Source organism: Callithrix jacchus, chromosome 5 (assembly GCF_049354715.1).
Source record: "Callithrix jacchus isolate 240 chromosome 5, calJac240_pri, whole genome shotgun sequence".
NCBI classification, from domain to species: domain Eukaryota; kingdom Metazoa; phylum Chordata; class Mammalia; order Primates; family Cebidae; genus Callithrix; species Callithrix jacchus.
In genome coordinates this window covers 4,018,514-4,034,910 of record NC_133506.1, presented here as the reverse complement: position 1 = coordinate 4,034,910, position 16,397 = coordinate 4,018,514, and the positions used below count along the sequence as shown (strand labels likewise).

At 54.9% G+C, this 16,397-nt stretch overlaps 1 protein-coding gene across 1 annotated transcript; it reads right to left on the bottom strand.

Moving 5' to 3' along the window:
• Window positions 1-1,183: 1,183 nt before the first annotated feature.
• FAM83C (family with sequence similarity 83 member C) lies at window positions 1,184-7,504 on the bottom strand. The gene is made up of 4 exons (XM_002747248.6): window positions 6,870-7,504; window positions 3,869-4,036; window positions 3,545-3,669; window positions 1,184-2,741 (listed from the first exon to the last, which is right to left on the bottom strand). The coding sequence occupies exons 1-4, from the start codon at window positions 7,380-7,382 to the stop codon at window positions 1,295-1,297; spliced, it is 2,253 nt and encodes a 750-aa protein (XP_002747294.4). The 5' UTR covers window positions 7,383-7,504; the 3' UTR covers window positions 1,184-1,294.
• Window positions 7,505-16,397: the final 8,893 nt, after the last annotated feature.

Below are 16,397 nucleotides of genomic sequence, written 5' to 3'. Positions count from 1 at the left end.
GAGCCCAGCGTGGAAGTGGAGAGCTGAGGAATGAGATGAGGGGCTGAAGACTGGAATGGACTGGAAGAGGCTACCCATAGAGAGAGTTCCAGGAGGGAGAAGGAGGTGCAGCGACAGAGGGAAAGGCAGCCAGGCTGCAGGTGCTGGAGAGAGGGGAGGACGGATCAAGCAGGGGCTCAGGGAGAGGGTGGACAGGGGTCCAGGGTGGGCAAAGATGTGGGTGCTGGTTGGCTTCCACGATATGCCTCTCGCACGGGCTCTATCACTCAGCAGCCAACTTGTCCCGAGGTAGTGACGGAGGACCAAGGGCCCTGCTGCACGGTTGGCCAGGATGAACTTGCCCCACATTTTGTAGAATCTGCAAAAGCCCCAGGTTCTCTCAAAATGTCACAGTGGTAGCCTGGAGACCCTGGACTCCCCCATTTCCTCCTTCAGCATTCACCCTCGTCCAGGGGGCTCCCCATTATTGGCCTGAAGGGTGCCCTTTCCATAACTCCCCAAAGTTCAGGATACATCAGGCACTGTGAGTCACAGTAAAATCTGCCTTTATTGATGTACATCATGTTTACTGTCCTGGACAGGTGGTAAGTTCAGGAAAATGGCCCATGACCTGTCACAACTTGTACTTCAAGAGACACTCAGCAAGATGATGATGGCGACAATGATGACGATGATGCGTGTGTGTAAGAGACAGAGAGAGAGAGAGAGAGAGAGAGTGTGTGTGTGTGTGTGTGTGTGTGTGTGTTTGGGTATCCACATCTGCTGCTCCTCCTCCCTCGCTCACCTCAGACCCGCTCACTCAGTCCTCTCTTGGGCATCTCTTCCCCTGATTCCCTCCACCAAAAATTTCTCTTTTCCCTCTGTCCAAAACCTCCCCATCCTTCAAGGCCTAGCTCAAAGGCCACCTCCATCTCCTCTAAGAAACTTTGCTGACTACTCCACCTTCTCCATGAGTCTCTGCCCTTTGTTTTCTAACACCCTCTGTCACTGGTTAACCTGTTCTCCAGCAGCTTGTGCATTTCATCTCTGTCCCCAGTTCAGAGTCTGAGCCACCTGTCAGCTCTATAGTATTTCCAGCACAGGGCTGGAAACACAGCCTAGATCCAAGAAGATACTGATCAGGGTGTGTGTGTGTGTGTGTGTGTGTGTGTGTGCAAGAATCTTGAGCCCAGAGAGTGTGTCTGACCTGGGCTTCTAGACACCTCCCTTCCCCAGTCTGGGTCCTGAGTGTCCAGAGTCTCAATGGATAGAGGAGGGGCCTGACCTGGCCAGTGCACCCCTGCACACCCTCCAGCTAGGACTCAAAGCGGCTTCGGAGCTGCCTGAACTTGGACTTGTTGTACCTAGTGATGAGGTCCAGTTTGCTGTGGCCCAGGGTCATCCGTTTCTCATCCTTCACCAGGTCATTGTTACCATCATTGAGAAGGCCACCCTTGGGACTCCCAAGGAGGCCAGGCTCAGGTCCCTGCCTGGCCCCCTGCAACTGATGATACTTGGTGATGAGGTCCAGCTTGCTGTGGCCGAGGGTTAGTCGTTTCTCATCCCCAGACCCCACCCCAGCTGTGCGAGCAGGGCTTGGTATCGGGAGACCACTGGGCCCAGGCCCCTCACTCCGGAATGGGCCGAACTTTGTAATGAGGTCCAGCTGGCTGTGCCCCAGGGTCTGCCGTCGCTCATCTGGATTCTGTCTGGCAGGTCTTGCTGAGGAGCTGGCTTCAAAAGGCACCCTAGAGCCCTGGGCCTTGGGGTATTGTACCAGGAGGTCCAACTGGCTATGGCTATGATTTAGGGACAGCCTTCTGTCCTCCAGGACCCGATCACCAGGTCTGGGGGAACATGCCTCAGGGGCACCCCCAGTACCCAGGGCTCGGGGGAGGAGATCCAGCTGGCTGTGTGCCTGGCTTGGGGATACCCTCCTGTCCTCTGGGGCCTGCTGTCCAGGCTGAAGGGGGCCTGAGGTGGGGGTAACCCCAGAGTCAGGGTCTCCCACTTCTCGGGCTCTGGGGAAGGGGCCAAGGAGATCCAGCTGGCCACGACTCTGACTCGGAGATGCTTTCTTCTCCTTCTCCTCCACTGTCTCCAGGGCTGTGCCAGGTACCCATCGACCCCGCAGGGGGGTAGGGTCTTGGCTTCCTGGGAGCCCATTATCTGGGAACCGGGACAGAGCTGGGACACCCCGATGGAACTGGAGGAGGGGCCGGGAGCGAGGAAGCAGAGGTGACCCCACTGCCAAGGTCAAGGGGCTGGTACTATTGTGGTTGAGGGCAGGGGAGGATTGGGACCATGGGTATGCCCCTAGTTTGCCCAGGTTGGCCCTGTACAGCCCAGGAGGGGAGCCGTGGTTAGGGTCTGACAGCTGTCGATACAGGGAGGCCTGGTCACTGGCCTCACGGCCGGTGGGGTCCAGGGACGAGGACCCCATACCCGTGTCACTACAACCACCACCTCCTGGTAGAGCGAGGTAGGAGGAGCGGCCCATAAGTGGTGACCGCTTGATGCTGCTGAGGCTGCTGCTGGAGGGCAGGGAGGATGTGGGGCTTGGGATGCCAGGCCCGAAGGCCAGGGCCACAGGGGGAGGACGCAGTGCCCGGGGAGACAGCAGTTCCTCGCCGCCGCAGAAGCCCTCCACAGGCCGTGACTCGGCGTACAGACAGCGGAACTCCCGGTCAAAGTCTCCCACGATGCGGCCCCTCAGCTGCAGGACCATGCTAGTGTGGGCCTGGCTGCAAAGCCAGGTGAAGCTGGGGCAGAGGTACGGGGGGTCAGGAGGCAAAGTACAAGACCCTGGGGATCAGCAGAAGTCACAGCCAGGGACACATACCAGGTCCAGCACGCTGGACCCAAACCCCACCACCATGAGGGCTCACAGCAAAGGGGCAGAGCTGTGACTCCAGAGTCTGCTTGCTCTAGCCCTGCTTAATGGGCCTGGGCACACAGCTGTCCTCAGGGCCCCAACTTCCCCACCTGTAAAATGGACTTGGGGAGGGTTCCCTGAAGTTGCTCCAGTTCAATGTGCACGTCATTTTCTTTCTTTCTTTTTTTTTATGAGACAGAGTTTCCCTCTGTCCCCAGGCTGGAGTACAGTGGCGTGATCTCAGCTCACTGCAACCTCTGCCTCCTGGGTTCAAGTGATTCTCCTGCCTCAGCCTGCCAAGTAGCTGGGACTACAGGAGTGCACCACCACGCCTGGCTAATTTTTGTATTTTTAGTAGAGACGGGGTTTCACAATGTTGGCCAGGATGGTCACCATCTCTTGACCTCATGATCTGTCCACCTTGCCCTCCCAAAGTGCTGGGATTACAGGTGTGAGCCAAAGAGCCCAGCTAATAGTCACTTTCTATCCCAAGGGTATTAAAGGGATCATTCCCCTAGAGTGAGCTCCTCCGGGGCTGACTTGCCCCACACCCTCTCCTGAGCCCGGCGCCATGCCTGGCACGTGAGTTGCTCAGTCTGGATCCGAAAGGGTGGGTGAGTGGAGGGAAGCCCACAGCTGCCAGCCCGTGGCGCAGCCCCAGGCCCCTCTCATCCCCTCGAGCCTGCTCACCTGTAGCTGCCCACCACCACCTGCTCACAGTCGATGAAGATGAACTTCTCCAGGGCTTGCCCAGTGAAGCGACGGCCAGCCTTGCTGCAGTATGTGTCCCCACACGTGCTCCGCACACGCATGTTCTGGGTGGAGGGAGGCTGGGGTGAGCTTAAGAGAGTGAGGCTCAAGCCATGTCTCTGCCCCATGGGGCCTCTAACCCCAGAGAGCTAAGGGAACCCCCCACTCCCATTGCCCCCCAGTGCTGATGGCCACCCACTGGCTCCTCCACCCTCCCTGACTCCCCGCCCTCACCCCCAGTTACTGCCCTTGGTCCTCACTGACCGGCAGGTGCCCCCCATTGAGGTCCATCTTGTAGCACATCTCCAGGAAGTGCCTCAGGTACTCCTGGGCCAGGAGCAGGTACACAGGGACACCACGGCGGCTGGAGGCTTCCATGAGGTCACACAGAAGCTCCATGTCTGTGAATATGTCCATCACCACAGCGACCACCTGGGTGGGGAGAAGTGCAAGAAAGCTCAGCACTGGTCTGCCCAGGGCACTGCCCACATCCAGCCAAGCCTGGGGCAGGAAGCTTTACCCTGGGAAAAGAGCGCAGGACTGAAAATCAGGAGGCCAGAGCCTTCAAGAGCAAGTGAACAGGAAGGGCTCTTAGCGGTGACCTAGCCCAGGGCTTCTTAACTTGGGCACAGGGACATTTGACTGTCTTCTTTTTTAAAAAAGTCAGTGTCTGTCTTGCTCTGTCACCCAGGCTGGAGTGCAGTGGTGCGATCTTGGCTCACTGCAACCTCTGCCTTCCGGGTTCAAATGATTCTCGTGCCTCAGCCTCCCGAGTAGCTGGAATTATAGGTATCCACCACCATGCCCAGCTGATTTTTTGTGTTTTTAGTAGAGATAAAACATCCTACTATGTTGGCCAGGCTGGTCTCAAACTCCTGACCTCAAGTGATCTGCCCACCTCAGCCTCCCAAAGTGCTAGAATTACAGTCAAATCCCAGCCCAGATTTGACTGTCTTGAACCCCTAGCTGTTTGAAAGCATTTCTGTGAATCTTTCCATGCACCGAGTGTTGTCTGTCATCAAATTCTCAAAGATGACTGTGGGCTGGGCATGGCAGCTCATGCCTGTAACCCCAACACTGTGGGAGGCCAAGGCGGGTGAATCACCTGAGGTCAGGAGTTTGAGATCAGCCTGACCAACATGGAGAAACCCTGTCTCTACTAAAAATACATAAAATTAGCTAGGCATGGTGACACATGCCTATAATCCCAGCTACTCAGTAGGCTGAGGCAGAAGAATCGCTTGAACCTGAGAGGCAGAGGTTGCGGTAAGCCGAGATTCTGCCATGGCACTCCAGCCTGGGCAACAAAAGCAAAACTCCATCTCAAAAAAAAAAAAAAAAACAAAGATGACTGTGGATCAGCTGTGTTAGTCCAATCCCCTCTCTGCACTGAGCCCCAGATGGAACAGCAGTGAGGCAATGAGAAGCAGAACCCAGATTCCAATTCCCAGGCAAGCTCCTTGCACTCCCCCCACAAACTCCAGCCCAGGGACTATTTGAGGCTCCCTTCTTCAGGGTCAGGGCTACGAGCCACTTACTGGGGTCTTCACTGCCCTTTCCTAACCCTGCCTCAGTTTCCCTGTGAAGCCACAAAGGTCTGGTATGGTCCCTTACACTGCAGACCCCTTCACTTGCACCCATGCGAATGGATCCAAGTTTTTTGCTCAGTTGAGGGCTCAACTGGGCCTTGTGCTTCCATCCCATATAAAGGGCTGCCTCAAAGAGGCCCTTGAAGCCCCCCTGGCACCTCCAAGCTCCCAGCTGACCTTTCTTCTCATGGCATATATCTGCTGTGAGAATCTCCTCTCCTAGGCAGGGCGGAGAGGCAGGAGGTACAGAGCACAACACTCCAGCTCTGGAGCCAGACAGAACTGGGTTCAAACCTGGACTCTTCCTAGAGATACAGCTTTGGGTGAGTCGCTTCACCTCTAGAAGCCTCAACTTCCTCATCTGTTAAATGGAGATAATGATAGCCATATCTCAGACTTATGGGGAACTAAATGTGAAAATGCTCAAGACATAACAGAGCTCCATAAACACTAGGCTGCAGGGAAATGCAGCATTTCCCAAGGTTACTAGGAGTCGTGACAGCCCAGTGCTTGAAGCTGGCTCCTGTCCCAGCATAGAGGGGTCTAAATGGGGGCTGAGGAGGCGGGGCACTGGGTGATGCCCTAGTTCACAGCACAGGCCCGGCCAGGGGTGGGGGAACAAGGACAGGCAGGAAAGATCAAAGAGGCAGGAGTGAGGACAACAGCAACAGCCTCACTAATAACCCCATTCCCGATGCCAATCAGGCCTGGCCCTGCCCTGCCTGGGGCACAGGCAGGCTTGCCAGGGAGACTCTAGAAGTACCAGTGGGATCCCAGTATCCTGGTTTCCCATCTCTGCAGCAGGAGCCTAACCCTACCTCCAACCCTGCCAGGGGTCATCCTGTCCATTACCTTGTCTCCTGAGCTGGAAGCCAGGGCTCCAGAAGTGAAGCTATGCTTGTGTGTGGCCGGAGCCTTCCTGGGTGCTGACCACCCTACCTGCCCTCCCAGTTCTCTTTCTCCTGAGCTCTTGCTCCCCATCACTGAGCCCAACAGCTCCTCTCCTCCTTCCTCCTTGGTTCCGAAACCCAGCCCTTGGGGCCATGAGGAAGAGGCCCACATGCCAGCCCCCTCCCCTTCTTTAGGCCCAGCTGCAGATGTGGTACAGGAGGGCAGGTAGCAACTGGGGACCTGAGCCAGCAAGGAGGGCCACGACTGCTCCCCAAGGCCCGAGTTGGAGACCCCTGTCTCCCTGAACCCTGAGCTCTATGTCACCATCTGGACCTCCCTGGGCAAGTCCCAAGCCCCTCTCTGGGTTGTTTCCTCTTCTATAAGTTAAGGAGGTGGCTCAGATGTTCCCCAAGGTTGGAGTTCTTAGTGCGGGAACCATAAAACTTTCTGGGAATCTGATAAAGGAGTGGACCATCTTCCAAGGTAAAGATGCAGAGAGGACTCCTCCCTCCAACCTGCACCATTTCACTAGCATTTCAGAGGGGCTGTGGAGTCCCTGACGCCCATGCCCTGTTCTATGCTCATCCATACTACTCTTGGGTACCAGGCACTTGCCAAGGTAAATAAGGGGTGCCCCCTTCTAGGAGCTTTCGATCTAACAGTGCCAGAGGTACTGGTTCTCATTCTGCCCCTAAGTCACTGTGTGGCCTTGGGCTGGTCCCTTCCCTCTCTGGGCCTCAGTTTCCTCCTCTGTAAGATGAGCGATGAAGAGATGAGGCCCTTACCGTGCGGGCCTGGCTGAAGAGGAAGCGCAGCAGGTCCTTAATATTCTTGGCCTTGTCCCTCTGGAAGTGGACCACGGCCTGGGTGGGGCTGAAGCCCGTGGCCTGTGGCACCTCCGGCCAGCCCAGGTCCAGATCCGGGGGATCTATATCAGAGGCCATGGGGAAGTAAGTGCCTGAGGTGACTTCGGAGAGCAGGCTGAGACGGTCTGGCCCCGAGGCCTCCTGTCCCTGGGCCTCGCTGAGTTCAGGGCCCCCGCGCACGTGGTTGGTCATGTAGTCCACATCCAGGGCGCTCAAGAAGGGCAGCTCACGCTCCTCGGAGATGACCTGCAGGTAGGCAGCCTCACCCCTCTCCAGGAGGGCGTCGGCCGCCAGCCGGGCCGCCTCACTGTGCCTCAGCACCAGCGGTGAGCTCTCCCGCCACCACGGCCGCTTCAGCTCCTCCACCCGACCCCGCAGGGGCCCCGCCATGCCCTGGGCTCCCAGGCCCCCTTGCACTGAGCCTCCAAACATGCCTGCCTTGCGGCTGCCTCACCCACCGGCAGGCCCCATGGCCTGCATGCTGGGCTGGCTGCAGCAGGAAGAAGAGAGCAGTAGAACTGCCTCCTGCCTGCCTGCCCGCTCACTCCGTGTGTGGCAGGGCCCCCAAACTGTTGCCACCCTAAGTCAGAGCCACGCTCCGCCCCATTGCCCCTGGCCTCTGGAACCTGTCAGGTCAGCCCCACCTGTCTGCCTGTGTTGGGACTCGCCTACCCAGGAAGCGACAGTGCCAGGCCCTCCATGCACACTCCTGCCTCCCTCTCTCTTCCTTCCCCAGCAATGCCGCCCTGTCCCCACCAGGCTCCTAGCAAGTCTCACTGACTTCCTGAGACCCACAGAGGTTGAATTATAGCTGAGAGGGGCCCAGGTGTGGACAGGAATACACACATACACACGCACACACACACACACATACACACTCCAGGGGGGTGAGCAACTCAAGACACCCAGGAAAAGATGTGAACACACAAGCAGGTATGCAGACAGACAGACTGACAACTGTCTCATAGACAGAGACTGCGGGCTGACACAGGCAGATAACGAATTTTCATCAAATCCATCTGCATAAACTCACCCAGATGCTGATTTAGAGACTAGCCGTGACCATAAATCACCCAAATGCTGATTTAGAGACCATCCACTTACCATGGTGGATAGCACATGCCTTGGATCACGTGCGCAAGGCCCTAGATGGGAGCTGAACGAGCATCACATGGAATATCCAAGGACATCAACACCTATCTATCCCACAGCCAGCCCTCTTTTTGCTCCTATAATCGTCCTACTACTCTCCACCATCTTAACTGTGGTTCTCACAGCCCCCTGGCTCTCTCCCACCCCCACTTGGAACTGTCCTGCAGGAACCTAAAGCAGTGGCTCTCACCCTGACCCCAGGGATGGTGAGAGGTGATGAAATGCAGATCGGTGGGCTCCACCCACCTGGAGATTTTCATCCAGAAGGTCTCCGTGGCTTCTGGAACTTGTCTTTCTTTTTTTTTTTTTTTTTTTTGAGACAGAGTTTTGCTCTGTCGCCCAGCCTGGAGTGCAGTGGCATGATTCTCAGCTCACTGCAACCTCTGGCTCCCAGGTTCAAACAATTCTTCTGCCTCTGCCTCCCGAGTAACTGCACTACAGGCACGTACCACCACACCTGGCTAAATTTTGCATTTTTAGTAGAGACAGGATTTCACCATGTTGGTCAGGCTGGTCTTGACTTCTGACCTCAGGTGATCTGCCCGCTTCGGCCTCCCAAAGTGCTGGGATTACCAGGAGTAAGCCACTGAGTCCGGCGTCTTTTTCTTTTTGAGACAGGGTCTTTCTCTGTCACCCAGGCTGGAGTGCAGTGTGCAACCACAGCTCACGATAGCTGTGCCTCAGTTTTTCTGGACTCAAGTGATCCTCCCTCCCCAGCCTCCTAAGTAGCTAGGATTACGTGAGCTTCTATGCTTTGCTAATATTTAAATTTTTGGTAGAGATGGAATCTCACTATATTGTCCAGGCTGGTCTTGAACTCCTGGACTCAAGTGATCCTCCTGTCTCAGCCTCCCAAAGCGCTGAGATTACAGGTGTGAGCTACCACACCTGGCCATTTTTCTTTTTTAATTGAGACACAATCTTGCTCCGTCACCCAGGCTAGAGAGAGCAGTGGTGTGATCATAGCTCACTGTAACCTAGAATTCCTGGGTTTTTAAACAAGTGCTCAGTGTACTGTGGGCAGTGGACTAAGGCCCACCCAAGACACACTGTTCCAGATGGCTGTGCTTGCAACACCCTTGACTCCAGGGGTATTCTTGGCCTGGTGGCAGCCAGACCCCAGCCTTCCTCCCTTCCTCCAGGGCTGAGTATTAAAATGGTTGAAAGCTTATTTCAGAAACTGCAAGGCCAGGAGGCAAACGGGGCAGGCAGATTTCTGACCCCTGCCCCAGCAAAGACCAAAATCCCAGAGCATGTACTGCGTGTCCTTGGGAGGACGGTGAGCAGCTTTGCTCTGGGGAAGAGGGTGAGCAGGTGGCAGCTGCAACTGGGGAGCCAGGCTAGGCAGAAGTGGTCACCACCTTTCTACAGAGGTATGAGGTCCAGGGAGGACAATGGGGAGTGCTGGAGACCTAAAGGCGTGTCTCGCAGCCCTGTTTAGCACTAAGCATACTTGGTTCATCTGGTCTGCCATCATGTCCAGAACACAGGGTCTTCCGTGTCCAAAGAACTTTACACATGCATAGTGGGAGGGAGGTTGGTGGGATTTAGAGGCTCCTCGAGTTGAGCTGAGCCCTAGGACCAAAGATAAACAGGACTGGGGCTATGTCTTTGAGGACCCTACAAATGAAGGGCCTGGGGAGGTGCGGGGGGCCACAGGTCAGGAGTTATGGCCCACCCTATCCCACTCCAGGTGCAGGAGCACCAGGCATGCCAAGAAGGCCCTTCCCTGGGGGTGAGGAGGCTGCAAGAGGGGTAGGAGTTTGAGCAAACGAAGCCAGATTGTGGGAGGGTAATGAACTGCGGGGGCAGCTGAGGTGGCAGGGCCCTCATTAGGGCCTTATCTCCAGATTTGTTTGAAGAGGAGGACCTACCAGGGCCTTATGGAGGTGGGAGAAGTGCTCCCAGGGGGAGGGAGGCCCGTTTGCATGCTGCTGAGTTAGTTGTGTTTATTCTGCAATGAGTGTGTATACATCTATTTCAGCTACATGCCTTTGGCTTTGTATCCTTTAATTGTGGTAAAATACACATAAAATTTGCCTTTAAAAAATAATTAGTGGCCCGGGCACGGTGGCTCATGCCTGTAATCCCAGCAGTTTGGGAGGCTGCCTGGCCAACACGATGAAACCCTGTCTCTACGAAACATACAAAGATTAACCAGGCATGGTGGTGAGCACCTGTAATCCTAGCTACCAGGAGGCTTAGGCAAGAGAATCACTTGAACCCAGGAGGTGGAGGTTGCAGTGAGCTGAGATTGCACCATTTCATTCCAGCCTGGGTGACAGAGCAAGGCTCCGTCCCCCAAAAAAAAACTAGAGATGGGTCTCTGTTGCTCAGGTTACTCTCAAACTCCTGGCCTCAAGTGATGCTTTTCCCTCCACCTCCCAAAGTCTTGAAATTACAGGTGTGAGCCACTGCGCCAAGCCAAAATCTGCTATTGTAACCATTTTTTTTTTTAGTCTGGCTCTGTTGCCCAGCCTGGGTTGCTTCCCTTTGGCTATTGTAAATAAGGCACAGGTGTACACACTTGGCTCTGTATTTTGATATACCTCTTCCGATGCCCAAGTTTGTACTAGATTCCATTTTTGTACATAAGAAACCATTGAATATTGTCAATTTCATATGGTTTGACTAAATATATATAGGTGTACCTGTGCCTGTGTGTGCACATCCAGTCTGTGATGTTTGTGTGCCTGCGTGGCACAGCAGTGTGCGTGGACCTGTGTGTGCATGTGTGTCTGGGCAGTGGGATAGTCCTTGAGTCAGACTCCGCATTGTGGTGCTGGGGCTGTGTACAGGGAGCCCAACAGAGAGGGACGGGGGCAGGAAGACTTAGTTGAAGGGCAAAGGGTACCAGTGGATCCCCGACATCTCATAATACATTTGTGCAAATCAAATACAATCCCCCAGGGCTTTGTGACCAGCTGCCCCTCCCTAGGCAGCCCCTCCCTGTGAGCTGAGTTTGTCAAGGGCAATGGGAGGGCAGACAGGTGGCTTCTGGCCTTGGGGCTGGGCCTAGGGATGGTGGCCCAGGGTGATGGGGCTTTCCAGGCAGACCCAAGCCCTGCCTCTGGCTGAGGTGTGTCAGGCGCAGGCCCCTTAATGATTGTTATTAAGAGGAAGGAAACTGTTTTCCTGTAGGAGATGTGCCAGGCGCCTGCCTGGCATCACTCAGCTGTCCTGGGGGCCACTTAGCCTTGTCTGCTGTCTCTCACAAGCCAAGTGGCATCTGGGCCAGTGATGTCGTGTGGGTGTGGGGAGCAGAGGCTGGGCTGCAGCCCTCCAGGTGCAGGCGGCTCTGAGCCCAGGGCTGCCACATACCTTTCCTCTGGTGCCCCAGGTCAGAAGGGACATGGTTCCCACAGAGAAGCTGAGACTGGTAGGGGAGCCAGAATGTGCCCAGATCCCTTGAATCAAGGTGAAGCGACCTAAGAGCCGAAGATGCAAAGGGACATGTGCTGAGGAGTCCCTGAGGCTGGTTTGAGCCAGGTGGCAAAGGGTGAGAAAGAGGTCAGCTGCAGAGTGGCAGGACATGCCCAAGGAAGGCAGGTGGGGGCCGTGGTGCAGGGGATGATGTGAACAGGGAGGCTGGAGCTGCGCTAGGAAGAGCTCGAGGGCCTTCTAAGGTGCTGGTTTCTTACCTAGGGATGATGACGCAGAGGCTGGGAAGACTCCAGAGTGGTATCCTAGGATAACGTAGAAACAGCTCCAATGGGGAGAATGGGCCAGAGCGTCAGCCCCAGAAACCACCCGTGTGGGCTGAACCCAGTGTGGTTCACTGTTCACTGAGTGTGACAGAGCTCTTATCTCATCCTGACATCCCAAGGGCTGGGGACACAGCACTGGGCTGTTTGTGCCACTGGACTGAGTCAGACCCCCTGGTAGGAAAGGGGAGCCGAACAATGACAACTTCTTTGAGTCACGGTGGCTGACTGTAGAGCGGGACCAACGCCACCTCCTTTACAGGGTCATCGTGAGGAATATACAGGCTCAGCTACTCCAAGTGTCTGGCTGACGGCAGCTGTGGTTGCTCAGTGTATGCTGAAGTCCAGAGCTTTCCCGGCTGGGAAAGGACAGGGGCTCCATGAAGGCCTGACCACCTACAAGCCACTAGGGGAGCCTTCCCGGTCACTCTCCCGCCCCTTCTAGAGCAAAGGCTGGCCCCAAGGCCAACATGACCCCAGCTGGGACAGTGGGGTGTGGCTGGTCACCACTGCCTCTGAGATCTGGCCTCTTGTCCCACCCCCGCTCACAGGAGTCGGGGTGTCCATCTGTCTGTCTCCTGTTTGACTTCTCCATTTGCTCTGAACTTGGGAGGGAAGAAAGAGGTACATCTGCTGACCCCTGGAGCCCCATTATGGAGGCATCCTCCCCTTCCCAACCACCCCCCCGCCCATCCAATCATCCCAGTATGGATTTAGTGCCCACCTTCAGCCAGCACTGGGGATCGAAAGATGAGTAAGAGTTTGTCTGCCTGGAGGAGCTCACAGTTCAGTGGGGAAGCCAGACTCATAAATAATTATAAACCACAGATTAGGCTGAGGTATGAACCAAGTGCCTGGGGCTTAGAGCTCAGACGCATCGAGGAACCCCAGAGGAACCCACGGCCCCACCTCCGCACTTCAAGCGAGGCACAGCACAGTGGCAGGCCCTCTCTCAAGTGGGAAGTGAACGCTGTTCCTGGCCACAAGGAGAGAAAGAAAGAGGAAGAGCACCAGCCCAGGCCCGTGGGTGCTGGTTCCTGACTGAAACCTGCAGCGAGGCCTCGCAGGGCCTCAGGCTCCCCCATCCTGCGCGCTGGCTGGGTGGGAGGTCTCTAGGCGCGTCTGGCGTTATCGCTGAAGTCCATCACTTGTTAATGCCATGGGTTGGGGCTTGGAGCTCCCTTCCTGGAAATTCCCCAGCCAGCGTCTCCGGGATCTTTTCTCCTTATTCTCCCCTCCACACGGAAGAGGGGAGCCTGTGGCCTGGTCAGGGTCCGGGTCCTAGGTTCACCAACGTGGCTCCAGGGAAGTCCCCTTATAGCCACAGAGAACCTGATGGGGGAGCGGGGAGTGTAGGGGCCAGGGGCCTGAGGCCTGGCCTCCCCCTCCCTAAGGCCAAGCCCAGTGGGTAGGGTGGGTGAGGCATGGTGGGTGCAATGGGCAGACTAGAAGTGGGAAGGAACCAGGGCAATAGGTACAGGAGGGCAGCTCCTGGGGAAGAGTTCAAATACCCCTGCCAGATCGACTTCCCTCCCACTCCACCCCTGTGACTGACCAACTCTAGATGGAGACCAGCTGGCGTGAGCTCCCCCTTCCCCATCAGCCCTCTCCTCAGAAACTCCTTGTTCCCCCGTCTGTTCTCCCAATTGCTGGTCTCAGGAAAGGGTTCCCTTTCCCACCTCCAAAGCCAGGCGCTTGTTCTCAAGACCAGGCTTCCCTCTCCAGAGGGGTCTCATGGGAGTCCTAACACTCATGGGAAGTTTCTTGCTTCACTGAATGCTTAGCTGCTCATCAGAGCCCTCCCAGCCCCAAGTACATCTTAGGCGCATTCTGCAAACCCCTCCTTCCATCCCCTCTCCTGCCTCCTCCCAGTTTCCCTCCATTTCTTCTCAGCATGCTGTTCTGAGTCTCCTCCTTCTAGCTCTCCTCTGGCTCCACAGTCTACCTTCTGCACTGGTGCCTGCTCTTCCTGCCACCTCTTGTGAATGCTCCTTGCACTCCCAACCCAGTTTTGGGGCTGCCCTCACCTCTGGGAGCTCATCCAACTTCAGGATTTTTTTTTTTTTTGAGACGGAGTTTTGTTCTTTTTGGCCAGACTGGAGTGCAATGGTGCAATCTCAGCTCTCCACAACCTCTGCCTCCTGGGTTCAAGCGATTCTCCTTCCTCAGCCTCCCAAATAGCTGAGATTACAGGCATGCACCACCACACCCAGCTAATTTTGTATTTTTAGATACAGGTTTCTCCATGTTGGTCATGTTGGTCTCAAATCCCGACCTCAGGTGATCCACCCGCCTCAGCCTCCTGAAATGTTGGGATTACAGGCGTGAGCCACTGCATCCAGCCCAACTTCAGGATTTCTATACCCAAGACAAGGTCAACATCCTTTGTCCCTGAGGTCCGTCCTGAGGTTCCCCCCGAGGTCCTTACTGCCCCATGCCCTTGCCCTCCCTGAAGCATCTCTAGCATTTGAAGTCCATCTGCCACCAGAGAAGCTCCCCAGATACAACCAAGGTGCACCAACGGCAATGGAGTGGAGCCCAGAAAAGACTGTCCAGCTCTGCTGCAGGGTCACCTTGCCCAGCAAGTGCTTTCTTCTCAGTGCACTTATTTCCCTGGTGCATGTAGGGGGCAGAAATCCCTGCCCTGCCTAGCTCATAGGGTGCTGTAATTTCCACTTGAAAAAACACAACACAGAAAGAAAAAATAAAAGTTAAAAAAAAAGAAAAGAAAAAACACAACATAAAGAGGATTCTTCTTCTGCCAGACGTCGCCATCCCTGGGCCCCAGAGAACTCCCTGACTGCACTGTCTTCAGGCTCCACGTGGCCACAAGTCCTGGTGAGTTTCTTCCGGGAAATGTCTGGGGTTCCAGCTTACCTTTGAGTTCCATCTCTCATCTCCAGCATTTCAAGCCTGGATGGCGAGACTCCCCTCCTGACAGAGCCAATCCATCCTGGTACTGCTGTCTCCACTGCCATCAGGCCCGTCTTTACCCAGAATGTGTACAGTGGCTCCCTGCTGCCTGGCAGCTGATGTGTTATCTGTGCTACCCCCACTCATGGTCCCACCTGATCTCTGCAACCCTTCCTTCCCTTAGCAGCTGACTCAACAGCTCCTGTAGTCCAAAGAGCTTCCTGTTCTGTCCCTTCACCTGGGCAGCTCCTCACTTCCTGTTTCCCGTCCTCCCTAAGCCTCATACTTCATGTCCCGAAGCAGTGGACTGGGTAAGAGCCACCTGAGTCTCCATGCAGGGTATGTCTGGGCGTTTCCCTTCTGGAACATAAGCTTAAGAATCCTCACCTGCAAGGTGGTGAGTGAGGTGACAAGTGAAAATACCAAGCAAGCCTGGCACAGAGGGAAAACACAAAAAACGCTAGCTGAAGTGCGACCTGGGCTTCAGCTTCGGTTTAAGATTCACCCCATCTCATCGTAGAGATGAGGTGAATTTCTTCTTTTCTCATCAGAAATCTTGATGATTTGTTATTTTTTCTTTTTTTTCCTGAGACTGAGTCTTGCTCTGAGTCTTGCTCCAGCTCAGGCTGGAGGGCAGTGGTGCACTATCGGCTCACTGCAACCTCCGACTCCCTGGTTCAAGCGATTCCCCTGCCTCAGCTGGGATTACAGGCATGTACCACCCTGCCTGGCTAATTTTTGAATTTTTAGTAGAGACGGGTTTTCTCCATATTGGCCAGGATGGTCTTGATCTCCTGACCTTGTGATCCACCTGCCTCGGCCTCCCAAAGTGCTGAGATTACAGGTGTGAGCACCACGCCCAGCTGATTTATTATTTTCAAATTTTTAGGTAAAACAGAAATCTTAGGTACACTGGTCACTATACTGTTCAGTGTTTCTCATTTGAAAACCTCTATAACAGTCTTCTCTGAAAAGTAAGGAAGATGTGTTTCTTCTGGTGAGTAAGTGCGCTTCCTTTTATGTGACAATGGGAACTCCATAACCTTAGGACTTTCCATTTTCCACCTTGGATCAGGAAGCTCTCAGCAAGGTCTGATACGCAACTGCAAATCTCCTGGCTGACCTGAGGGGGGGAAGCAGTGAGAAATGGGGACAAAGCAGGGGCCCTCGGGTCTGTTGTGGGCTGCAGCACTCTTGGCCCCTTCTTACCCTTGATCACTTTCTGTCTAGGCCCGTTTAAGCCTTAGTCCCCTCACTTGTGTCAAAGGGATAATAAAAATGATAATACCTGTTTTACCTGATTGTTGTGAGATAACGCACTTGCAGTATTTTATAAAATTTTTCAAAAGTCATGTGAAAGTTGCTCATTAGCAGTCCAGGTTTTCTAACATAATTATTTTCCCTCTCTTCCCTCCCAAGACCTGCATATGATCTTTTAACTTTAAGGCTTTTTGCTTTGTTTTTTTCTGAGACAGGATCTCCCTCTGTCGCCTAGGCTGGAGTGCAGTGACAATCTCAGCTCACTGCAACCTCCAACTCCCGGGCTCAGGTGATCCTCCCATCTCAGCCTCCTGAGTAGCTGGGACTACAGGCTCATGTCACCACACTTTGCTGGTTTTTTGTAGAGACAGGGTCTCACTATATTGCTGAGGCTGGTCTCGAACTCCTGGACTCAAAC